The following is a 26,726-nucleotide window of genomic DNA, read 5'->3' as shown; positions in this document are numbered from 1 at the left end:
CTGTATCATTCAAATTAATGTCTTAATTTCATCGTGAAATTCACAATGGTTAGATGTTTTATTTCAATGAATATGATTATCAATACTATTTATACTCCCATCACTGTATATATCTGTTAATATGTTGGACAGAGGGTTTAGCTGTGCTGTTAGTCATTTACTAGGTCTTAAAAGCATGCCAGGCACGGTGTTGAGCCGCGAGGATGTGATGATAAAGTGGCTAAGCTGACTGGTTTTCGGTAAGGAGGAGACAGATAACGCTGTATGAGGTCTTCTCACCACTCGAGGAAATGGCTGGGTGGATGTGTCTGGCCTTGGGTGGAGTAGGAGACCAGAGCAGGGTGGTCCTAGCTGTAGGGAGACTAGTACTGGAAGGGAGGCAGGTCTCTGGAGTTTAAGATGCTTGAGCTGAATCTCCGTGACCAGGGTGGGGGTTATTTCCACTACACGAAGAGCAAGGGCAAATGGGAGAAGTGAGAGAGGAAGCCTGGGCAGGTAGTGAGTGTTAGAACGGTGTGTTCTAGGGAGCCTAAGTTGGCACTGGCGTTTTATTGATGCCGTTGGTGGGGTATGGAGGAAGGCCAGGGCTGGGTTTTCCTACATTGCTGTCACAGGGGTTGAGACAGCGACTTGATTTCAAGTACCAGGTAAGGCATTGTAAAAACTAGATTTTGTTATTTCTATATGACAGCTCATGCTCATTTCTGAATGCAGCTCAATGCCCACAGGTGCCCCCCAGCCCCGCACAATCACCTTTGACATCATTCTCCCTGCCCTGCCTATCTTGCCCTGACCTCATCGGGTGTAGTAGATGAATCTGAGGCTGCGTGGTGTCACCAGGGGCTGAGAGTCTCCACAGGGGAAATGGGAGTAAATGTGAAGATGGGGGTGGGCTATGGGTCATGCAGATGTAGAAGTGACCAGCTCACCCGTTGCTTTATATCTGAGCCTGGGGGATCTGAAGCCTCATCCTCGGCGGTCTCCTGCTCTTCGTGAGTTTCTATTATTATGAATATGTACAACAATTGGACTGCAAGTGTGCAGAACCATTTTCTCACAGTGAATACTGCTTTGGGTGAAAGGCTGCCACATAGTTCTGTAAGGTGGGTCTTCAGTCCACTGGAGGCTGAGTGTTTACGGAAATGGCTTATAAAGAGCAGCGTATTCCTCAGAGTATAACGAGCCAGTACAGTGTTTCCTAGTGAAACTGTTGAATTGAAATACAAAGAGCTTTAACTTTTGATAACAAAACAATTCATAGATTAATTCAACAAAACTGCTAAGGACCGAACCATACCAGTACAGTACTCACTCAGCAAGCAATTCTCGATTCAGACTCACTGGAGGTGAGATCTGGCCTTGACTCTTACTATCTAGCTGTCTTAGCTCCTTTATTTTCAAAATAAAAATGATAGTAGGTTTCACCCAAAATGGTTGCTATGAGAGTTAAATGGATTAGCATATGAAAACCTCAGGTACCGCAAAGCATAGATGTTTCACTAGGTTTATTATAAAAACCCACATGTTTATATCCATTTGAATTTATATTTTTTTATAAAAATAGACCTTTAAAAATTTAAATATATATAATTTTCCATTTAATTATTTTTACTTTAATGGGAAACACAAATACATGCTGTTTGAGAAATAGCCATCTTAATCTATTATCTTTTAAACATTGATTTATTTATATGTGTGCATGTATGTATGTGGTGCTGTGCATTTGTGGAGGTCAGGTGACAACTTGTGCTTCCTGGGGGCTGAGCTCAGGCTGTCAGGCTTGACTGCATGCTCTTTACGTGCTGGGCCGTCTCGCCAGCCCCTCTTTATTATATCTAAACCTCATCTCTTCATTTGTGTAAATGTTGTCCTGTACCGGAATTCAAGTTCTGTACACACACATTTCATTTATTCTTACCACCCAGTGTTGACAAAAGCCCAGAGAAACTCTCTATCTTTCTTCCCGGATATTTACGGATGTATTTTACTAGAAAAGGATTTGGTTAGACTATTCCTTAATTCCCTAATTTTTAAGGACCAGTAGTGTTTGAAGCATAATGAATTTATTAGCCATTTCTCTACCGGGATTTTACACTTAGAGATACAGAGATGCTGAAGAAGTTCTTAGATTTAACAGCAACAATACAGATTATTTGAACTTTCAAATTTAAGAATGTAATTGAGAGGAAAACTCCAGCCTTTATCACTTGGTGCAAAGACGGAAAGAGAGCAAGATGGGAGACGTAGGAAACGCAAATGAAAATGTCATTTCTTGCTTTAAATCGCTGTTCTTTGGCCCAAACCCATTACAACAGAAACATCTATAAATCAAAAAGAGTTTGGTTCCTTACCTCCACTAATTTTGAATATTGAATAATGATTTGATATTAAATAACAAATTAATTTTTAAATAATGGTTGAATATTGAGTTATGCATTGATTTTTGAGTAATAACTCTAGAACTAAGAACAAACTATTTGGAACAGGCTCCTAAAGCTGGTTGCTGAGAGCTGACCTGGGTGAAGGCTGCATCTCAGAAATGACACCTTCTGCTCTGGCTTGTCTTTCTTCTCATTTTTTTCATAAAGCATGATTTTAACTTAGCTCTTACTAAGTGCATCTGAGTCACCGTTCACTCGTGTTTGTCATCAAAGGTGATTTTCCTCACGGAGAACTCCCTGGTGATTTCCGACAACAGTTTCCTGGAAGTATTACAAAGCAGAAGCTGTGCTGTGAGCTGGTGTGACCTTGAGCACATCTGTGAACCTGCCTTCCCCTGGACAGGGAGGAGGAAGAACTAGATAACCTGCTCTGTGTTTGTTTGTTTTCTTAGCTACACTTTCAACTTTCGGCTTGAGGTGAATTAAATCCAAAAACTCCCTATGAATTAATAATGGTCCAGACTTAGAGAAAAGTCTGCTGCATGGCACTTGAGCATTAGAGTCCTTGATCACTGAATCGAGACAAAAGCATTATCCCAGGAGGACCAGGCAGCAAAATCTGATACGTAGTTTCAATAGCAGAGAAAAGTTCGGTAGTGTGTGGTAGCCTAGACCAGATATCAGGGTAGTTTTAGCGAACTAGGGACACCTGTCTAGAAAGGCCTAGTTACACTGATAGTCACACTTAATACCATGTACGCAGTATGCAGTTGTGACTTTTACTTCCCTTTTGGACGTGCTTAACACACCTCTACATGACTATTAGGTTGTTTATGAAGATGATATATCACGACGCGCTAATGAACACATTAGACCTCCCAGAGACACATTCTGTCCTCTGTGTGAGCAGAGTTCCCTGAGTCAGGGCTGTGACTCCCAAACATGACACAGCGTCTGGGGTCTAGAAAGCATTTCTTAAATGAATAATAAACATCTGGAAAGTTTATATGTATATGAGGTCATGACTCTAGCAGAGAGTAAAGACTCATTTGAGATTAGTTCATGGGGAAGATTAGAAGGAAAGGGTCCAGCTATGTGCCTTCCAGACTCGTTCTCAGGAAGCGGCTTGTTCTCCTTTGGTTGCGTCTTTGCAGTATAGCGGGTGTCTTAGAGCTGCACTGTTTGCAGTATAGCGGGTGTCTTAGATAGAGCTGCACTGTTTGCAGTACAGTGGGTGTCTTAGATAGAGCTGCACTGTGTTTAGTTAAATAACAAACACGACAACACAGATAAACTACACAAACACATAACTACAGCATATATACATATATAATCTATCATTTCTTTGCCTTTTTCTCTAAAATAATTGCGTTTGTTGGAATAGGAACTGTTTGGAGTGAAGAAGTAGGTCTTATGCATACTATCAGAATTAAGAACTCTGATTCATTTGATTGCTTCTGAGGAGCAAATTAACATGTTTGGGCTTTAATTCATACATTTAAAAAAATTTTCCACAAATGTGCATAACAGCATCTCTAAGCAAAAAGCACCATTTTCTGTTAAAACTGTCAGTAGGTTCATTAGTAGCAACTGTTGTTATATCTACTTTAAGAACAACCAGCTTGCCCACTGGGACAGGTACATTTTCCACGTTAGTGCTAAAAACGCTTGTAAGACACGGCCCTCCTTCATGAGTCTTTGGTAGACCCTGTGACCTTTGTCTGTGAACACAATGTTGTAGTTCTGAGTTTTCTATTATTCGGCCTTCTGGAGCTCCTCAGGGAATGGGCTGTGAGCCTCTTTTCTGACAGTCATGGAACCATATCACATTTGAAATGAACCAGGACGAAATAGGTCGTATTTCTCTACTGGTGTCACCAGTAGAGTGCTGTCTTGTGTGTTCACTATTCTAACATATTCCTCTTGCCTACCTTTTGAATTAACATTTTTAAAGACTGTCTGTCTGTCTTTGTTTGTGTGCACTCTGTGTGTGCGCAGTTCTGCAGCCTTGATGCAGGCCCGTACATGTTGTGAGTGTGCATCATGTGTGTGTGTGTGTGTGTGTGTGTGTGTACAGTTCTGCAGCCTTGATGCAGGCCCGTACATGCTGTGAGTGTGCATCGTGTGTGTGTGTGTGTGTGTGTGTACAGTTCTGCAGCCTTGATGCAGGCCCGTACATGCTGTGAGTGTGCATCGTGTGTGTGTGTGTGTGTGTGTGTGTACAGTTCTGCAGCCTTGATGCAGGCCCGTACATGCTGTGAGTGTGCATCGTGTGTGTGTGTGTGTGTGTGTGTGTGTGTGTGTGTGTGTACAGTTCTGCAGACTTGATGCAGGCCCGTACATGCTGTGAGTGTGCATCGTGTGTGTGTGTGTGTGTGTGTGTGTGTGTGTGTACAGTTCTGCAGACTTGATGCAGGCCCGTACATGTTGTGAGTGTGCATCGTGTGTGTGTGTGTGTGTGCAGTTCTGCAGACTTGATGCAGGCCCGTACATGCTGTGAGTGTGCATTCTGTGTGTGTGTGTGTGTGTGCAGTTCTGCAGCCTTGATGCAGGCCCGTACATGTTGTGAGTGTGCATCGTGTGTGTGTGTACAGTTCTGCAGACTTGATGCAGGCCCGTACATGCTGTGAGTGTGCATCGTGTGTGTGTGTGTGTGTGTGTGTGTGTGTGTGTACAGTTCTGCAGCCTTGATGCAGGATCACACATGCTATGCACCCCACAGGCCAGGAGGTTCTTATTTTATTTTATTTTATTTTTTTTTAAGAGAAATAACTTTCAGAACCGACACAAATTTTGCTATAGTTTACAAAAGCCTTTGAAACCGGTGGATTGAATGATGCGTACTGTCCAGTAGGTGGCACTAGTCTTCCATTCTGCACAGTGTGTGCAGCCTAGCCTTAAACTCATAGGTGCATCGTAAAAATGGGAAAGAATGTAAGAATATCCAGTTAAGAACATATGGATTTGCAAACCAGACTTGTCCCCGCCCCTACTATGTTCTGACAGTGTATGTAGAGTGAAAGCCTCTTCCGTTTTCAGAAGGACCCTGACTCCCTCTGCTTGGACGTTTCTTGGAAATGTCTTTCATATGTAGACTTTCTGCAAACTAAAACAAGTTTTCATAAATTAACCTATCTTGTACCAAATAGCTGCTCTCTCATAATTTATAGCTTTATATTCAGCTACGTTTTCTGCAGCAGACCACCCAAGAATTAAAGAAAATTATACATTTTGTTTTGCCATGGTGTGGATTTCTATAGAATCTTGAAATGTTATTAGTTAGACATGTTGAATGTGAGGCATTGATCAGTTTTTGCATGAATGAAATATTTTAGGAAACTAGAAAAAAATTATATTTTAAATGTTGATTAATGAGTACTCTGATGTAGATTTATGCTTTAAAAGCAAAATATTTTAGTAGCTTTCCAACAAAGCCCGAGCACTGAAAAGCTGGTCTGTGGTCTGAGTTTTAAAGATTATTTGTAGCAAATACGTATTTCATCCAGGCTGATCTGTCACAGAATGACATATCTGTATTAATGTAAAGTGTTGGGCATATGACTTATTAAATGTGGATTTTATTACATTTTTGTTAAATGGCAAATAAATTAGTAATTGTAAAATACACAGCACAGTAAAACAATTGAGACAGGCACGAGCAAAAATCTTAGGCACTTCTCTGGTTTTGGGAGCAAATTAAGTATAACTATGACTGTAAAGAAGATAAAACTTTCCCAGCTTCAACAAGTCTACAGGACGAGACAATCAGGACAGCACGAACTCGAAGATACTGCGTAGATATGCCTTTCTATCTAAACATGCTCACAGTATATTACAGAAAACATCAGAGAAGGGTTTGCTAAAATGACTGGCCTCTTACCCCCCACCCCAGACGTGCATAGTGAAGGATTGGGTCTGAGGTTACTCTGTAAGGTTCCCATCTAGTTAATACTGATCATACATGGTAATTCTTATTATCTGTCTTTTCCAGTACATAGTTTAAACTGAAACAATTAGAGATCAAATTTTCATGATTGTTTTTGCTAGATATATTTTAATTTAAAGTTATTTAAACTAGATTATTGAGATGCAGTGATAAATTATATTTAAATGTTTTGTTGCTCTGCATTTGAAAGCAAATTTATTGGAAAATTTAATATTTATTCAAAAGTCCTTAATTTTCCCCTTTATTTACATTCAATATGTACACAGTTGTATCAATTACTTTAAAAAATGATACAAAAGTATTTATCGGATTTTTAATGGATTAGTAAGTTATATATTTATACACTTAAACTTATTAATTTTTATGACAAACACTTCCTTTAACACTACTTGTGATTATTTTATTCAACCATGTGTTTGCAGAGAATGGCATATTGTTTTAAATTAATAGATTATTTGGATTTTAAGCAAGCCAAGAAAATCTACAGTTGTAAATATTTCTACAGTTTTTATTTTGTAGGGTTTTATTTTATTGCCAAAAATACATATTGCTTCAGAATGATTCATTCCATTTGATTAATTTTTAATATATCTTGTGTGATTTTAGATAAATTAACCTCAAGTTTTAGAGCCTTTCTCTGTATTATTGGTATTGAGGTATTGAGAAGAAACAATTTGTCCCTTACTGCATTGTTTTTATTACCAATTTGCCCTTGGCCCCCAGAAGTTTCCTTTTATAGTTTATATTCCAGTTTTCATCTATAAACCGAGAATTATGTAGCAGTTTTATTATTATTAGAATTCTGAAGTATCATATTAGCGTGACTTTCCAAAACCTTGTTGTGTAGCTCCTCAATTCCTTGCTATCAAGGAGAAGAAAGAGGAGGAAAAAAAAAAAAACCTATAGAGAAAACCTCCAGATTAGTCTGGGGAAGGGGATGGGCTAGCCAGGCAAAGTATTTCCTATTGCAGAAAATTCCTGGACCCTGAAAGTACCGGAAGGGCTGAGACTTTGGACTGTGAAAGTGACTTTCCATTCATACTGCAGTCGTGTCTGTCACGTGATGGGCACTCGATACACACTTGTGCGCTGGGTGAATGAGTGTCCGTGAACATTAACATTGTCTTATGCACCAGAGCAGTGCCACATTGAGTGACAAGATCTCTGTTCTTGCAGAAGGTACATTCTGATTTTTTTTAAAATGCCCACTTAGGGTGCATGCTTTATTGACTATAGGATGAAAAGAATTATATTAGTGATGCTTTTCTGAGTCTGCATAGACACCTCCTCTCTGTTCAACTACGGAGGCAGAAACAGGCTGACAAGTGCCCAGCAGCCTTCAACACCATGTAGCAGGGGCCTTCGGAGCACTGGATTTCACACAGAACAGTAAAGACTGTGTGGGACTAGGAAGCCGTAGTTAGTGGCGTGGTGCTGAAGGAGGTGAGGATGTGCCGTGGGAGCTGAGTTAGTGCTGGGTGGCGTGAAGCAGAGACTCGGGAGAGAATGAGGGAGTGGAGGAAAGCGGTAATCTCAGGGTCCTGGCTCATGTCAGATAGGTGTGTGATCACATCAGTCACCCCTTTGGGCATTCACTTCTCCTTGGAGGTTTTTGTCTAGAAGTTTTTCATTTTCTACTTTATAATATGAGGAATGCTAGTTCTGTGATTTGCCCTGTAAACCAACCATCAGAGAAAGCTGCATATTACTGTATTTTAGAGATTTGAATACACAGGTTTTTCCACTTTTATAACAAGGATGGAGCTGAGAAGTCAGAGTGGCGGGGCCGGAGAGATGGCTCTGGCTGTTCAGGACACTGGCCGCTCTTGCAGAGGACTGGACTTGGGGTCCCAGCACCCAGATGGTGGCTCACAGCCTTCAGTAACTCCAGTTCAAGGGAATCTGATGCCCGTTTCTGGCCTCTGCTGGCACCTCACACATGTGGTACAGAAACATACATCCAGGCAAAACACCTATGTCCATGAAATAAAAAGAAATTTTTGAGACAAAGAAAGTATCACAGTTTCTCTAGTGGACCATAGATGGTGTATCACACTTTAAGCATACATTAGCATGAGAAACTCAGAGATGGACCGCATCATGGAGTTTCCTAACCTGATTTGACCATGGAAACTTCTCTTTTTCACTCTTCCAGAGGAACAACAGGATAGTTCCCCCCCCCCCCCAAGAGTCAGTGCTTGATAAAATACTTTCTGGGCCATCCTTAGATCAAGTGATCTTATAATCTTACATCCAGAGAATCACTGAATGTTAGTCAAATTGAGAAGCTGTGAATGTAGGTTTCTAGAGGAACAGCAAAGGATTGAATAGTTTCAAAGGGAAACATTTACTCTGCCATTAAACATCATTTTTATCACACTTACTTAATAAACAAATGCTGCTGGATATTTGATATTTTTCTTTATCCTTTTGTTTTTTTCTGTATAGCTTTGATGCCTGTCCGGGAACTAACTCTTGTAGCTAGACCAGGCTAGCCTCAAACTCACAGATACCCACCTGCCTCTGCCTCCCAAGTTCTGGAATTAAAGGCGTGCGCCACACCGTCTGGCTGTTACTGTATATATGAAGCGAAGATCTAAAAAACGCTGCCCTGGGCATCTAGAAAGCATTTGTGGGGGAACAGCCATCGAGATGGGGAGTTAAGTACATACAGTACATTTTAGGTCTTCCTCGCTCACCAACACACAATTTGGTATGCGGTGCGCAAGAATGGCTAGTAAGTATGGCGGCGCTCTCCCTTGAGTTCCTGATGAGAAGCTGAGTGCGAGCCGTGCGCCTTTTCTGCAGTTGCTCCATGAAGAAGGGCAGTTTTTCTCCTCCAGAGAATCTTAGATTCTTCTGGGTAACTGGTCAGTTACTATTCACCCAGTGCAAGCTGAAGACTGGGCACTTGTCATTGAACTTCATTGGATTTAAATTTGTTGTGCCATAAATGAATTTTGGAAACTGGAAAAAGCTGAGTCTTCAGACACTCTATTTTCCTTCTAAGGAAGTGTACTCAAGGTTGTGTTTAAATAACATTCTGCATGATAGCCCAAGAGTGGGTTCCCTTCAGTGGGTGCTTACCTTTTATCTCCTGAGCAGGCTGTGATCCACAAAGGGAGCAGGAGGAAGGAGAGCTGGATAGGGAGGGTGTGTGTGTGTGTGTGTGTGTGTGTGTGTGTGTGTGGGGTGTGCACGCAAATCTTTTTGATTGCATGTGAAATGTAGAATTGAAATGAGCCTGTCTGGTTTTAATTTCTTTCTTTATGGGCTATGATGTTCAAGTGAAGACCCATGCTTAAAAAAAATAAAATTAAAACCAGGGAATTCCGACTTTGTCAGAAGTTTCTCATGCAATCAGATAGAACTGAAGTTACGGGACTTTTTCTCCCACTGTTGTCACCCGATGATGGCAGTGGTTCAAATATTCTTTTTTAGTCACACACTTTGCAAACACGAGAGTGCTTTCAGGACCAAGACACGCTTTACATATTTCTCTAAACCCTAAGCTTCACGGCCCACAGTAACACGGACATCATTGCTCCAAGCGTTCGTGTTAACTTTTGAGGATTTGATAAAGTCTTTTCTAGCTCTTTTGAGTATTTAACTGATGCTGGTGAAATGACGGCTGTCTATGAGTTCAACAATTAAAAAGTTACAATGCCTAAGTAAATCTAGATGTACAGAAGGTGGGTTTTGTCTCACAGTCATTCAGCATCAGGATGATTGCAAGGCTAAGAACCCCTCCATCATCTTCTCAAGAGAACCATGCAGCCATTTGAACAAGGCTTGGCTGTCATGGCGAGGATTTCCAGTCATCTTATTTTACCTTAGTTACCTTCAGCTGACACTGGCCTCTGGCTGTACTTTTGCTCCTATCAGCATACAATAAGAAACAAAATATCCTCACATTTCCCTCCTTAGTTTTAAAGTTACTTTATTTCTCCTATCCCAAAGTTTTGCCCCTTTGAATCTGAATCTACACCTTTTCCTGTCTGGTGAAATGGTGACTTCCCAAAATTATCTGATGGAGCTATGAGTACCCCATCTTCTGCGGTTTCTTCAGGACGGATGCTGACAGCCAGGGCTTACACACGCTGACTCCCACCCTGTCTTTCAGTCAGCTGCCGAGGGGGTTTCTTACCTACTGGACCCTCCCCAGCACTCTGACCTTGCCCGTTTGTTGTATGAATACTCCCGTGATGCCAGAGATGGCTGCTCTTGAGGAGAGAAGTCTGAGTGTTAGTGTCCTGTGTGTTGACTCCCTTTCCACAGAGTCCTGCAGTGTCTTCCCTAAACGCCCTAGGCTGTGTTGTTTTAGGGGCTGGAACGTTCCCTGCTATCTTCTGTCCTCCTCAGTGCTCATTCAAGGCTCACCTCACTGAAGGCATCCAGTTGTACAAAGTATGAGCCGATAGTAAGGTCAGCAGTTTGTATCTGAGAGTCCCCCGGAGTTCGTATTACGATGTGTAGAGTAATCAGGCTTCTTGGCCTCAGGGCTTGCGCTTTACCTGTGTGCATGGCTGTTCATGCCTCTGCATTCAGTTCTTCTGCTCGCGTTCAAGCCGTCTGCCTCTGTCACTCACGTGTGAGCTGCACCTTGTCTTCTCCGCTTGCCCTGGCCATCTCCTCTATGTGCTTGGAACGTTCTTGAGATGTCAGCACTGCCAGCTTCCCCTCCACCCCCAGGGCTCTGCCCAAATATCACTGTAGTGAGAGCCCAACCCATTTACTCCATTAAGAGTGTCTTCCACAGGCCTTGCGGCCCTGGCCTTGCTCCAAGCTTGCTTTTTTCTCTCTTGTGTACTCCCCACCTTCTGAAAGACCGCATAGTAGACTTGCTTGCATTTACTGGGCTCTGTATTTCTTACCTCTGCCCCAGTGGGAGCCCCGAGACAGAAGGTCTCGCTTTGTCTTTTGCTCTGGGTGGAGTACATAGAACAATGGCGGTGTGTAGTAGGCTCTCGGAGTAACGGCTGGAGCGGTCAGCGGATAGAGTTGGCTGATGCAGTACTTCACACCCGTAGCCAGCACAACAGCATTGATTTGGTAAAGGAAAAAGTAAGTGGTCTTGGGTCAGTGCTGCCCAGGAAAGCGGTGCTGACCTGGTCGTGTGGAAGTCGCAGGCCTGTCCCGAAGCCGCATCCTGAGATGTTGGTTTGCACGGCATCAGGGATGCTTTCTCTGCGTTTACCCTGAGGGAGAAGTTAGAATGGAAGGTGTGTCTGTAGATAGCGAACTTTCCCCTCTGTAACTTGAAATTTTGTTCTCAAGGCCTTAATTGAATTCCTAGAGTTGTAAAAAGAAAGAGAACAAACTAACAAACATTGTTTGTGGTATATCTACATTTGACTCTAAAAGTGGTCTACATTTAGTCTTATAATCTTCCACTTAGAAAGTCTAACACTACTAAGCCTGGAATGAAATAGTTGTCCGACATGACAGACTAATGTGTACTTGGAAATTAGAGTTCATGGTAAAAATTAACATGCGTTACTGTTCTGCCATCTGTAAATAGGGCAGCAAGGTATTTCCGCACGGACTTGACTGTCTCAGCTTAATGAAGTTAAACCAAAACAAGATCTCTTACTTATTATTTTGGGAAAATAGTTCATATTTTCATCTTTTTCCTTAGCCCTAGAGCAGAAATTACAATTCTGAGATCCTTCGGTTTGGTTTTCTTTCTATTCACACTGCGATAGGAAACACCTGACTCCAGCACTCTGCGCGTAGGAAGCAGACCCGACCCCTCCTTACCGGGGCACTGACAGTCTTGTCTGAGCTTGTCACTGGTCCTGTGCTGAAGGAACAGGCATCGGGAAAGCAGACACGGGCCGGGGGCGTGTGTCGTCACTTTCTTACGCACCTTGACTACTGCTCTCCTCCACTTATTGTCTTGTTAGTGAGGGACTGTTTTGTTTTGTTTTTTTAAGAGATTGTTTTTATTGAAATTTTCTGTGTAATTTGAGAAGAAAGTTATAGCATAGTTTTTTTTACTGATGGAAATAGGCCTGTCTCCTTAGTAAGTTATGTTATAACCAACTCTCTGGGCCTCAGTTTTTGTGTCTGTAAAATGGCATGATTCTACCTTCTAAAATTGTGTCTAGAGATGCACATGGGATTGAGTAGGACTGAATTTTTAGTTCTGTTTCCCCCCTCACTTCCTTTTTCTTTTTCTTATTACTTTTTTAAAATAACGTGTTAGAAAAAGACTTTGATGAGAGAATACTTACAGAGAATAATTACTGGTAGGATACTGCGGGCAGAGACATCTGAGCTGCTACTCTTTAGACTGGATTGTTGGCGTCAGTATCTTCTGTGAGTTTTGCACCCGGGGCCTACTGAGTTCGTTGTTGCAAACCTTACAGGCACAAATCTAATGCAGCACCCATCTAAGGTCACAGTTGGAGGCAGGCGCTAGCAGAATACAAGTTCTCCTTTTCACAAGTGCGGGGTGGTGACCAAGCCTTGGGGTTGCAGGTCTGTACCCCCAGCTCTCAGACAGTGAACTCTGGTGCACGTAGAGAAGAGCTTCCTACTGGAGCTTCAGCATGGCACTCTTCAGCAGCAGCGGTGTGGGCGACGCCTTGACATAAATAGAAAAGCTACCGGCGTATTCCAGCATTGAAATACCTTTCGGCTGGGTTCAAGATAGATCTGATTCACATAAAAATTACACCGCAGAGAATGGGTTATGATTAGATACCAGGGGTAATAGTCCCTCAGATGTACCATGTTTTGTGTGTACATATACTGACTTGGGCCTGCAAAGTAATGTTATTATACGTCTAGAGAAAGGGATACCTCTCTCTGTTGCATACTTCTAAGCCAATTCAGAAGCCATTGAACAGATGTCCTATAACACTAATGTAAAATTACCCTGTGTAATGAGAAAATTACAGTTCCTAAGTGAAGATAGTGGAGGGGAACCGCCCAGTGAATTCTCTCAGATTTCAAGATGAAATGACAAACGTGGGGGCAGAAGTGAAGCTTCTCCCTGGCCTGCCAGGCTCTGGCTCTGCTAGAGGAATTGACATATTAACACAGCTTTCAGTTGTCCAAGAAGTATATTATTACTGCACTGTGTGGTGGGACACGCTGTTTAATACAGAAATCGTAGTAACTGTTTCTTGTGTGTATATCTTCCTTTCGCTACTGGGCATCCTTTAAAAGGCTAATTATATAGAGAATACAGTATGGCCAAAGAATAAAAACGTGTGAAGTTTGACCACTTAAAATAATTACTGGCATTTCTCAGAGAATGAACCTCATTACAGTTAGGAAACAGCATTTATATTTAAGGTTGAAAAGCCAGGATGGAGGAAAATTTTGCTAATTTGTAAGATGACCTTTAAGCGCACCAAAACCAAATAATTTGTAGGCTGTGACATAGGGCGAATTCCTCCAAAATTTGTGTGAATACTGGCTTTCGTGGCTCTTGAAAGATGAACAAAGGGCGCTGGAAGGAAAGCTTTCCCCTTCCAAATAAGATGGGGCTGACAAAGGAGGACCGCGGGACCCTTCACAGTTCACCGTTAAGACGGGGTTCTGTAGCACTGCTAATGAGATGGCTCATAGCGGAAAGCAATCTGTTTCTAAGAATGTTTAGATCAAAAGTAGTTTCTGTCTGTGAAAGAAGGTCTCTCCTGCGCTCTTCCTTCCCCCGGAGAGCTCTTAGGTCTGTGTTGTTTACCTCCATCCCATGTTTTCAGTTTTACCTTTTCCCTTCCACAAAGACATGAACGGCACAGCTCGGCAGTACTGAGCAAGTCTCACTCTCTTCCTTCAGAAAAGAGATTTTTTTCTGAGAGAGGTGGAATGAAGAAGAGAGAAACATCTTTGCCTAAGTGACTCTCAAGCATCTGTGCTTGAAGCTACTCTTTATGAACACTCCTTGGTAAACGACTCAAGGTAAAAAAGCAGAAAAGCATCCAATGTTAGGAAATTGCAATCCAATACCATGTAATTTAAACCTGCGGTTGCTTCTCTTGTACTAAATGACACACAGATGGCTGCTCGGCCCTCACAGCTCTGGGAGCACAATTGGTCTTTTTGTATGAATGAACATATAGTAACCCAAAATATTTTGGACAGATTTGCTTAATTCTAATTGTTCATATCATAATTATCAAGCCTATTGGAGCTAATAATTTTAACCATGATAATTTGTCACATTAAGTTTGTAATTAATGAACTTCTTGAGAAAATTAACAACGATACCCTTCTAACAAATAAATAAATAAAAGTGAAATAACTTTAAAAAGTCTAGAGGGAGGTTAACAGAAACTCACCAGTCTCAGGGCCCTGAGATTTTGAGAAAAAGCCTTGCTACATTCAGGTTGAACATACTAGCCAGGGAGACATTTCTGTCTGTGCCTTGGACAACAGTAGGGCTTCTCACACCAGGATGAGCCCGTTGTCAGCTGGGGTTCAGTGAGATGGGAGACCCTCAGCACCATTCTCAATGTGCCGGTTGCTCCTGGGTCTCTTTCGAGACCAACAAAGGGTCAGGGAGGCCAGCAGAAGTAGAGTTTGGAGTTTGTATTCTGTTCGGCTCCAGTTTGCTCCTTCCCCACTCCCAGTTTGCTGGTGGAGAACCAGTCACCACCCCCCCACCCCACCTCCACTGAAAGCTGACAGCCCTTCTTCAACCCCACAATCAGGGAAACCGGTTAGGTAATCTTTGCTGGGTTTAACTCAGTAATCTCATGTTCTACATGAGGCACCTTAGAAGTAAACAGTGGGACACATTCCCACTGCTAAATCAAAAGGAGTTGAAGTGAGCGCTCAGGCCACTAAGAAGGCTAACTTCAAGACACTATGCGTGAATAGGTGTTGTCTGAACGTTTTACGGCAGTCTGCACACATCAAGATAAAAGCCACCCTTGCTTTTAGTCACATTCGAATCCTTTCATTATTCGGGTCCCCGATGGGTGACACCCTGCCAGCTGAGCTGGAGGACACCATAAGCCTACCCTGAAACCACCCTTGCTCTTCCATTTGTCTGTCTTGTCTTTCCTCTCCACCCCCCTCTGGAATTCTTGAATCTGCCTTGGCATAAATAAACGCCTTCTCCTGAAGTCGGCTGGAAGTTTCTTGCTAACATAATAAGATATGGTCTTTGGAAAAGCGTGCATTTTGAAAGACTGCTTAGAACCCAGCAGAGTATCTGACAGACTCAAGGAAAACAGCAATTCCTACTGTGGAAAAAAATATCTTTAGGGTCCTCAGAAAAATAAATAGGGTGGTAATTAAGTCATCTTGGATGACAGTGGAATGCTGATGTTTTCATGCTAATCTACCAAGTTACAAAATTATTGAATGGGTCTTTATATACCATTATATGTACACACATGTGCGCGCGCACACACACACACACACACACACACACACACACACACACAGTGAATACTGACAAATACATACATGATATTGAAGTTATCTTTTAAAAAGTGGTTCCACAGTATCAGGTGGCACAGAGGATGTCCGTCGTCCTGGAAACAAATGTCCAGTGAGTTTTTAGTACCACATTCCAGAAACCTTGGCTCTGACACCTCGTTGCTACTCTAGAGGAATCAGTTGGATCTCGAGGGGCTTTCTCTTTGAGCTTGGAGACCAGCTGCAGCTCAGGTAAGGTTCTGTGGTCTGTTAGGAACTGGTTTGGTCATGGACAAGTGACCGTAGAGGCTGCGCTGTGGCGACCAGCCAAAGCAATTCTTTAGAATTCAGGCTAAAAAACGGCTCTTTCTCCCATCCTCTCGTTTCAGGGTCATGTAGGGATAAAAAGAACTGTAAGGTGGCCTTTTCCCAGCAGGAACTGAGGAAGCGGCTGACACCCCTGCAGTATCATGTCACTCAGGAGAAAGGAACTGAAAGGTAAGTGTGCTTAATAAAAACCAGCAAGGCAAGAGCAGCGTGGCTCCCTCCTCCTTGGACTCTTCTGGTTAGTTAAAGAATCCTAGACATACCAACTAAGGCCAAGCCTGCAGATGGCTGTCTTTGAGGAGGTTGGAAATGGGACATTGTTTAGGATAAGACAGAGTTTTGTTTCTGAGTGAGCATTCTATCTTATATAAAGCCACGGAGCTTTTGTTAAGGGCCAGCTTTTAGTTTACAACAAAATGTGTGGCAGTAATAGCGATTTAGGTACTTTTTTTTTTTTTTTTTTTTGGAAGACATCACAGCGAGGAAACCCATGAGGGACATGGAGCCATGCCAGGATGTTGCCATTTGTGAAGGTGGCCATTGTAAGCATAGACATTTTGGCTGCAAAAGCAGGTAGCATGATTTAGTTCCTTTCTGCCCCACTCCAATTTCTTTTTGAAGCACATGTGGAGAAAGTATTTATTGGCTCATTTGTGGTTGGAATGTCAAAAATTTTCAATAACTGCCCTCACATGGCTTTGGTCCTTGGAAGTTCGCCCTACATCCTGGAAGGAAAAAAAAAGAGTTTGTTCACTTCCAAGACTGTTTCTAGTGATTAAAGTCTCTCTCAGCTGACTCCAGCTAAAATGTAACTTGCCAAGGCCCAATGATTTCGTTGTCTAATTTATACCGTGGATCTTGGCATGAAACTGTAAATGTACCTGGGATCCAGATTTATTAATGATGTAACTTAGTGTTTTCATTCATGAGCTGAAAGAGCTCTTTCCCACACAGGGGATCCTTGTTAATAGGCAATGTGCTCTTCCTGTCATAGAACCTACTATTTTCTGAATCTCCTCAGCGTGGAGTCTCTGACCAAGGGTGCCCGCATCCCTGGAGCCAGCGGTGGCCAGATTCTCAGCGCAGAAGACGCCTGCCCACCCTGTTGTGTGCATAGCTAGCAAAGTGATTTAATGCACACCAACAACCAGAGATTAGGTCATTCTTAAAAATTCTGTTTATAAAAAAATTGGACCTCGTAAAGAGGGTGAAAGGGTAATAAAATCAAGCTGCAGAGCACACAGGCGGTTTGTTGGCGACCACAGCTGATCTGTATTAGCCGCATGACCTCCTCGCCTCCGAGATTGCTAACTTAGAAAAATATTCCCTTAAAGCTGCAATACTCCTTTCCAAACTGAAAAATAAGACTCTTGCCACTTGGAGACTTGGGCCCTGCTACGTTTTCTGGTCCCCTCTTGCACAGTGTGGAGTAGCAGAGATCTTATGTAATAATGTTCTTTATGGGGATCAAACAACAGGCTTTTTTTTTACTTGAAAAATATTCCAGGTATTACATACTAGATGCTTGATATTTTTAATTTACCTGTACAAGTTTGGAGTAGTTATATGCACATCTTATTATAAACATTTGAAGTATATTAGTTTGGTTCAGTTTTCCATATGTTTGGTCTGTTCTCATTTTAAGGACGAAAACTCTGGAAAGATTTGCTAGAGAAATGTATTTTAAACCAATGTGTTCTGTAAGAAGTAATACTAGCTTTGCTAATATTTTTGATGATCTGTTTATTTTTTATCAGTGCCTTTGAAGGAGAATACACACACCACAAAGACCCTGGAATATATAAATGTGTTGTTTGTGGAACACCGTTGTTCAAGTAAGTGGACTGAGAGCTGGTGGGCATGGCTGGACCGCATGACAGCAGACTCCTTGTTGCTTATTTCCTGGGAATCCTTCCTTTGCTGAATTTGATTCTATCTTTCCCTATTATAAATATGTAATATTATATATAGTATAGTATATACACTTGTGCATGTCCACTCCCTGAAAACAAGAATAATTATTGACTCTCCTGGTTAATTCTCTATGACAGACTGGCTAATTTTGTACTGTTTGGACATTTAAAACACTCACCATTAACTTTGTCCCACCTTAGTAACCATTGTCCTTAGCAGAAGTACGAAGACCTTTTCATGAGTAGAGATCTGCTCGTGTATTTCCTGCTTTTTCTACCTTCAAGTGATACCTTTGAATCCATTTATGGAGCATTTTGCACAGTCTTCATATTAAAGTCTGTTTGTGTTCCCATGATGAAGACATACATGCAGCATATGACAGATTTTTATGTGCAGGTGATAATATTGTAGACTTGAGGCCAACACTGTCTCTGCATTGGCTAAGACCCTCCTTTAGATCCCAGCAGTTCACAGCAGTGCAGATACCACGTAGGCCTTTTGGCCAAGATAGTTCATTCTTGGTCTGAATAGGATATTCTTACTCATCAAAGGATAATCTTTACCAAAGAAGTTTTAGCTGGGTGGAAAAATCTAGAAGTCCTATATCTCCCCGAGCAGAAGGCTTTCTGAAGCGTGAGCATCGTTTAACACAGGATGACGAGTCTCATAGGATGAATGAGTAAATAAAAATCTGACAGCTGTAACATGCAAAACACACTTTAAATTGCTCCATATTTCTCCTTTAAGACACTACCATTTACAGATATTTCTGAAATAACAGGAAAATGGTAGTTTCCTTAAAATTTTTTAAGAGTTTTGAACTTTTCTCCAGTTGCATAAACCTTCTCACACGTTAGCGCTGGTTGACAATCTGTTCTGAATTCTTACATAGTTTTTTTTTCATGTTAAAAAACCGACCCTTCAAATTGTCACCCGTTTCCTCTCAGAAAACACACATCCTCGATTTCAACACCCTTAGCTTATGTCACGACAGTTGACATAACACTTAAGACAGCCGCTGAGCCGTGCTAAACTGGTTAATCCCCAAATGGGAGAAGCTGCCCACATCCCCTCTGCTTTTTGTTTAAGGTGCCCCACCTCTCCCCCAGTCTTGTGATTTCACTGAAGGACTCCATTGAAGGAAAACTTGCTGTTTTAAATAAGAAACAGAGCCACTGTAGAGGGCGGATTTAACCCTTGTGAGAGTTTGAATCACAAACCCTGAAAGCAAAACCCTTATCCAAACACAAGAGCTGGTGAGAGTCACGGTCACCATCCAGCACGACACAGCGCTATCTCTCTGAGCACTCCTGCCAGCTCCCGTTTTCTACATGTGTGAGAAATAGGATTCGACTTCTCATTCATACTTTTGCTGGTTTTCACTGTTCACTTGTCTCTCCTTGCTTTCCCATCTGCTCCAGGAGGAAAGCATCCCATGCCTTCCTTTGTTGGCTTTGTGCAGCTGTCTTTATGTTCAGCGCGTCTTCCCTGTGTCCCACGAAGACTTCAGGGGCCACAGGGCACGGGCAGTTTTGAGGGAATCGATTTTCCCACCGTCCATTTCTCTGGGCACATTTCTGAGACTTTCCCTCCCGTGTCTTTTCTGCCTGCCATCTTCTCCCTTCACGTGGGGTGTTCCACCCTCCATCCGGCCCAAGTCTGGCTGGAATTCATTGTCCCCAGTTGTGGTCTTCAGGCGTCAAGCGAAATGACAGCTCAAGGGTGTGTGTGACTTCTGAAGATGCGCTCCCTGCAGGAAAACACTAGCAAAGACAGCACTAGTTTGAGGTGGTGCTGCCAAATGCCTGCGAGGGTCTGCAGTCTCCCATACTGTCTGCTTTGTGTGTCTTCCTATCTGTGTCTCCATTTCCCACCCAGGAGCTTAAATGGTAGCCATGAGAACATGTATCAGTGTGTTTATTCAAATGATAGAGAAGGAAAGTTTGGGGGACTTCATTGTTTTAGAAAAAAGAAACAAGTCTGGTTTGTTTGTCAGATATGTTGTTGCTAAGGACGGGTTTGCAAATTAGTTCTCGTGATTTATTTTTCCACTTATGTTTGATGGAAATATGTAGATCTGAGATTTTTGACAGAAACTCTGTAAGCATGTATACAGAATACAAAACAACCGGGAAATTCATCTTTTGCAGTTATTTACATCTCTGGTAATTATTTAAAAGTATAAGGGGAAAAATATCAATCAACAAGTCCAGGTATAAAACTCACATAGTTATCTGAACAAGAAAGTTTAAAGGATTTCAAACTATATAACATAGGGGTTGGGATGAGGAGGTCTTTGCTAGTAAAAGTGAAAGGAAGTTAGAAAGGATACGGACGTAGCAGGAATGGTGACCATGGATACAGACAGCAGGGATTGTGACCATGGATACAGACAGCAGGGATGGTGACCATGGATACAGACATAGCAGGGATGGTGACCATGGATACAGACAGCAGGGATGGTGACCATGGATACAGACATAGCAGGGATGGTGACCATGGATACAGACATAGCAGGAATGGTGACCATGGATACAGACAGCAGGGATGGTGACCATGGATACAGACATAGCAGGAATGGTGACCATGGATACAGACAGCAGGGATGGTGACCATGGATACAGACAGCAGGAATAGTGACCATGGATACAGACAGCAGGGATGGTGACCATGGATACAGACATAGCAGGAATAGTGACCATGGATACAGACAGCAGGAATGGTGACCATGGATACAGACAGCAGGGATGGTGACCATGGATACAGACAGCTGGGATGGTGACCATGGATACAGACAGCAGGGATGGTGACCATGGATACAGACATAGCAGGGATGGTGACCATGGATACAGACAGTAGGGATGGTGACCATGGATACAGACAGCTGGGATGGTGACCATGGATACAGACAGCAGGGATGGTGACCATGGATACAGACATAGCAGGGATGGTGACCATGGATACAGACAGCAGGGATGGTGACCATGGATACAGACAGCAGGGATTGTGACCATGGATACAGACAGCAGGGATGGTGACCATGGATACAGACATAGCAGGAATGGTAGTCATCACCTTTAGGGCAGAAACAGAAAGGCCTAGGAACACATTCCTCCTTGGTACTACTCCTACTTCCTTTCTCTGTGGTTGAGACGGAGACGGCATGATTTCAGTGACTCTGGCAGAGAACGCATGCCTATGCCACACTGGTGTAGTGTACTGGAGTAAGAGGTGTACTGGGCATTTGCCTCTTGGGAGTCTCTGGAAAACTGCCGTTTTGGGGGGTGGGGAAAGCTGTTGTCAGAATGGTGCCTCAGTGGAAGCAGCTAGGAATGTCGGGAGCTGCTGGCTTTTCCGTGCTGCTGCTGGAAGCCCCTGGCGCTGCAGGAGCCTGGCACCGAGAAGCTACTCTTGCTGCCGTGGTTGAGCTCTTGGTCCTTGAGTTTGCTGGAGAGAAGGATGCAGGTGAAACCATTTCCTCTGGGAATCAGGTACTGGAGAAGCCATAAACACAGAGGGATCTTGGTGTAGGAGAAACTGTATACACGGCAGGAGCCTGGCCCTGGAGCTGCCCATGTTCCAAGAGTTAGAAAGGGAGCAATTTCAATATTCTTTTTCGTGATCCCCAGTCAAAAGCTTGAAAACCACTCATGACGCTAGTGAATAGTTGTATTACTACTAGGGATTCTCAAAGGGAAGTTGGCTTCTTGCTTTAAATACCAAGTATAAAAAGCAATTGCTGAGTGAGGGGTGAGCAAGTGGGTATTTGTGGTTTTTTTTGTTTGTTTGTTTGTTTGCCTTTTGTTGTTGTTTCTTTAGAAGGAAGGGGATGAGAGATGAAGAAAAGAACAGACTAACTGATTTAAAAAAAGTAGGGAGTCATAAGCGAAGTGTTGAATCTGGAAATGTCTGAATGCTTCTCAAACTTTCATTTCCATTTTCTGGTCCATTCTTACAGTGTGTGCATGCGCCTCTCTTTAAAACTTCGTGTGTGTGTGTGTGCGTGCATGTGTGTGTGTGCACGCGTGCGTGTGTGTGAACGAGGGCACATGCCATTACTTGAACGTGGAGGTTGGAGGACCATCTTGTGAGTTGGTCCTCATCCTCCATCTTGTTTGAGAGAGATGTCTAGCTGTTCATTGCCATGCATACCAGACCAGCTGGCCTGTAAGTTTCTGAATTCTCCTGTCTCTGCCCCACTTCTTCTCACAGGGGCCCTGGGAGTACCAACTTGTGCTATGGCATCTGGCTTTTCTGTGGGTCCTGGGACTCTGAAGCCAGTCCTCAGACTTGGGTAGCGTGTACCCACTGAGATGTCTCATCAGCCCACAGTCTTCCATTCCTCCCCCGACACACATATGTTACATCCTCACAGAAATGTCTAGTTAGTTATTCTCACTTCATTTCCAGACTTGTAATGAAAACCTTTTCCTTCTTTGAACAATATTCTGCTTTCTTGCTGCTTCCCAGGACCTAGAACCTCATTCCTGGCCTCTTAGACACCAAACGTGTGATTTATCTCACAGTTCCTCTTTTCTTCATGTTCACAAATTTTACCAAGCTGGTTGATTTCTCATACAGTACTACCGACTTTCTGTTAGTAAATTTACTGACAGAAGCAAGAATGTTCTCACCTCTGGTTATTTGAACTTTTAAAATTTCATAAAGTGAATTTATTGCACATCAGATAAACTAGAGAGAGAACTGGTAAAGCAGTTAGACTCAGGAAGCAGTTTCGGCCATCTTTACTGTGCTGTGGCTGATACATTGCCAGGTACTGTGGGATAAATCAAGTAACATTACAAAGTATTTTTCTCACTATCGCTGTGGTTTTGTTGGGAGACTGTGAAAAATGGCAGCAATTGTAAGTTATTACAGCGCTGCTAGTTGAAATGCTCTCATGTACTTGGAGGTTATGACTGTCAGGTTAGCAAGGGTTCGTGGGACGGGAGGCTATCTGTGTTTTACTAGCGAGAGAGAAAGGAGGAGGGGAAAGGGGGATGGGCATGGGAAGAGGAGAGGAGAGGAGGAGAGAACTCGACTTTTCTTCCGTGGAGGATCCTGACAGAGTATTATGTGGAAAGAGGAATTAGAGATAAGATTGACGGTGTATGAATGGAGAGATGGACTGTGTTGGGAACAATGGGAGAAGCAGCTTTTGAAAGGAAAGTCTTTTAACCTACTGGAAATCGTGCACGACCCAACATCCTTTTCTTCAAGGGCTTTGTTTCCTCCTCTCACAGTGAACATGGCCCCACATCTCTGTTCCTTGCCATGTTCCTCCATCACTGCAGTTACTGCCTCATTCTGAATTATCTATGCTTGTGCATGTGTGTGTATACATGTGCGTGCATGCATGCATGTGTGTGTTTACTGTCCCTCTACTAAGTGAATTTTGCAGTGGAAAGACCATCTCCTGGTAATATTTTTTCTCTTAGCTCCAAGCATGTAGTAATCACTAAGTACTTATAGATCATCACATGCGTGTCTTACTATGATTGGATTGATTTTGGAGAAATTTTGAGCAAAGGACTAGCATGATGGAAAATGGAAGTGAGTCATAGCAATGAGTAAAACGGATCTCAGGGAGTCGCAAAGAGGATGTCGGGCTGGAGTAGAGCCGTCGGGAACTTTCTCCAGGTTAGCTGATAAGTGCAGCAGCCTCTGTGTGCAGTCGCCTCTGATGCTTTTGTTTGTCTGTGCACATAGCGACCCTCCATTGAGCAGCTCACTGTGTAGTGCAGGCTCATCCTGAGAATAACAATACTACTAAAATAATACATAATGCATATGTAGCAGTTGTTATGCCTGGCACGGACCTAAGTGTTTCATATGAAAATCACATAAGCCCTCCAGCTACACCTTTCATAGAGAAGAGAACTAGGTAAGGAAAACCCACGAGTAACCCAGTTAGCAGGTGAGTGTATTTTAAATAGTAATCCTCAACTGGAAGGAAACAGAGGTTGAGGAATTATGTAATACAATGCTTTGTATTTTATCTTGGCCAATCAGACATGGTATTTTAATCAACATCACTAGAACAAATGGATCACACGCATCTCCCTTCTTTGTAAAGTCTTACTGTTGATGTGCTTAAAGACTTCAGCAGAAAACTGGAGATGATCTCTATTTAGGGAAAAGGGTGCGCTCTCGTGTGCCTGATTGCCAAGAATGACTCTGTTTGAAAGACCCTGGGAGCCACCCCGGTAAGATGTACTAAATGCGCAAAAGGCCAGCAGCTGTCCAGCCCGAGCAGGCAGAGCTGGGCTGACTGGCCAGGCCTGGGCAATGGAAGCATAGTATTTTCACATATTGGTTTCTTGTCTTATATTTTCGCAAGTGACTAGCTATATTTCACATTTATCACTTAAATTTTTTTTCTTGCTATATTTCTGAGAAGATTGATGTCAACTGGCATGAGTAATTCTAAGTGGCTTTTCTGTGTTTCCATCTTCATCGAGCAAGCAGATAGGGACTGGCCAAAAGCAAATCACAGGACATGAAGAATGCCTACCAGACATGTGAGCTCAGGCCCGTTCTCCCTAAGAAGGGGAGAGTGAAGCCAAACAGGGTCAAAACTAAATACACAAACATGCCTAGTGTGTTTCACTTATTTAAATAATGCTAACGTAGGTGGCTCGAGTGAGTGCCAGGGCACACACTACCACAGCAGTCTCGGGGGTCTGCGAAGTGCAAGCATGCAGAGCTCGTCAGAGCTAAATGCACGTTGCTAATGGTTAGCACTTTTCTAAAATTGTAACCAATTTCCAGCAGAATTCAATGAAGAAGTCATCTCGAAGATAAGTTCATGTTGCTGCCAGAACCCTATCGTGGCTACAGTGGTAAAGACCACAGGGATAGTGCTGATGGGGGTAGAGGAAGCAAGCTCTCAACAGAGGAGAACGATAGATAACCCTGTCCCTATCCACTCAGCCTCCCTGCCACACAGGCACAAAGTCGTGTCAGGGGGCGAAAGAGTCATGTTGAAAGTCTCCTGTGGGTAGAATGCACGGGGGGCAGCAGAGCTGAGCCACTGTGTGTGGCGCTGGACTGGAGTTCTCTCCATGCAAGAGCTTATGTTCGGAAAGAGCTGAAAAACGGCTTCAATTTGCTGGTGGCCGAGAATGAGATAATAGCAAGGGAGGGGCTCGTGTGAAATACAGTGTGTGTGCACAGCTCGGCAGCAGAGTTCTGCTCAAATGGTGGCAGCGCAGGGCTGAAGCAGTGACTCCTCACGCCTGCCTCTCCTGTTCACTGACAGACTTTTCTGGACTACTGGGAAAGAAAGGGAGTAAAAGCCACCATTGATACCTGACCTCAAAGCCACTGTGGGTAGGGAGACCACATTATTCAGAGACTGAGAAAAACCGTATTATAGAAACTACAAAGGTGTAGCAAGACATAATCCTGGGGGGGTATATAAACATAACCACAATTTTTTAAAGTTATATACATATACATACAAAAATGCTTGAAACTATAGTATACACAAAATGCCAAGATCATGATGGTGTGTTTGTGTATGTGTGTGCGTGCATGTGTGCACCCTGGTGAGAGGAATATGGAGAAAGTCATTTCACCTCATATTAACAAAATCATAATGTTAATTTCATTGTAGTCGAAATGACCTATGTTTATCTCAGAAAATTACTGTGTTTAGGATAAATGGGAGAACTCTGTGACGGCAGATTTATCTTGGGTAAGCATGGACCAGACAATTAAAACTTATCATTCTGCCTTGTGGGCTTTGAAGTCAGATGTTTGTGAAAACAATACATGAGCTCAAGTAAGCACTCATGCGGTGATCCACCAAGAGGCTGTTCTCAAAATACGTCCAGAGCATGATTTGGAAGCAGCTTTTTTTTTTTGTCCCAGCACAGATCTGCTGCAAAATCCCAAACCAGTTATGTTAAGATTTCTCTCATCTCTCCCATTTGTAAAATGGCTGGACAATGGCAATGTTTTTCCTTAACAGCATTATCGTATTAAATGCAGGAATTATGGAGATGATCTGTAAAAGCATTAAGGTTTGTAAAAACCATAACTTTTAAGTTTATATGATAAACTGTAAGCAGCATACAAAACTAGAGTTCTGAAAATTAAGTCATATAGTTTGGTTTGTATTTCATTATTAGAAGTGCGTGTTGTGTCGTCAGAAGCCCGAGGGAGTAAAGCCTGATACTGGGTGTGTGCAGTTGGTGTGCAGTCGATGGGGGGCAGTAGCCTGATACTGAGTGTGTGCAGTTGGTGTGCAGTTGATGGGGGGCAGTAGCCTGATACTGAGTGTGTGCAGTTGGTGTGCAGTTGATGTGGGGCAGTAGTCTGATATTGAGTGTGTGCAGTTGATGTGGGGCAGCTACATCAGGTTTTAATAGCCTTAGGCCCATGGGAAATGGCAAAGCCTTCCTCAGTGTAGGTTTAGAGAAATGGATGAGTCTTCCTTCCTGATCCAAGTGTGGTTGTTGATAGATAGTGTGTACTGAAAATGCCCACCACAAGCCCCCACCTAGCCCTTGTTGCCAGAATATTGCTCCCCTGGAGAGGCAGTTCCTACCTAGAGTATCTAAGTTGTTTCGTTTTACACCATAAACCCTGCCTCCTGTTTACATGTGTGTGATAATCCATCCTTGTTCAGCTACATACAGGAACTCAACTCTCTGTTCAACCCTATAAATAAAGACATTGAGCTTCCAGGGACCTGGGTTTCTCCATCTGAGAGTCCAGACCTCCCACACCCAGCTTTTTTGTGTATTTTCTTCTTTCCCTTTCTGCCACAT

At 42.8% G+C, this 26,726-nt stretch overlaps 1 protein-coding gene across 2 annotated transcripts in view; it reads left to right on the top strand.

Annotated features, from left to right (window-relative positions):
• The window catches only part of Msrb3 (methionine sulfoxide reductase B3), a 122,841-nt gene that overhangs the window by 30,592 nt on the left and 65,523 nt on the right, over positions 1-26,726 (top strand). For both annotated transcript variants that reach the window (XM_087902201.1, XM_087902202.1), the window contains exons 3-4: positions 16,098-16,206; positions 17,793-17,870. In XM_087902201.1, the coding sequence (XP_087758327.1) occupies positions 16,098-16,206; positions 17,793-17,870 (187 nt within the window). The remainder of the gene's footprint in view (positions 1-16,097; positions 16,207-17,792; positions 17,871-26,726) is intronic.

The sequence above is a fragment of the Myodes glareolus genome, chromosome 26 (genome assembly GCF_982192425.1).
Source record: "Myodes glareolus chromosome 26, mMyoGla1.1, whole genome shotgun sequence".
Taxonomy (NCBI): Eukaryota; Metazoa; Chordata; class Mammalia; order Rodentia; family Cricetidae; genus Myodes; species Myodes glareolus.
Note: the sequence above shows the minus strand (reverse complement) of the source record. Positions and strands in the feature narration are given on the sequence as shown.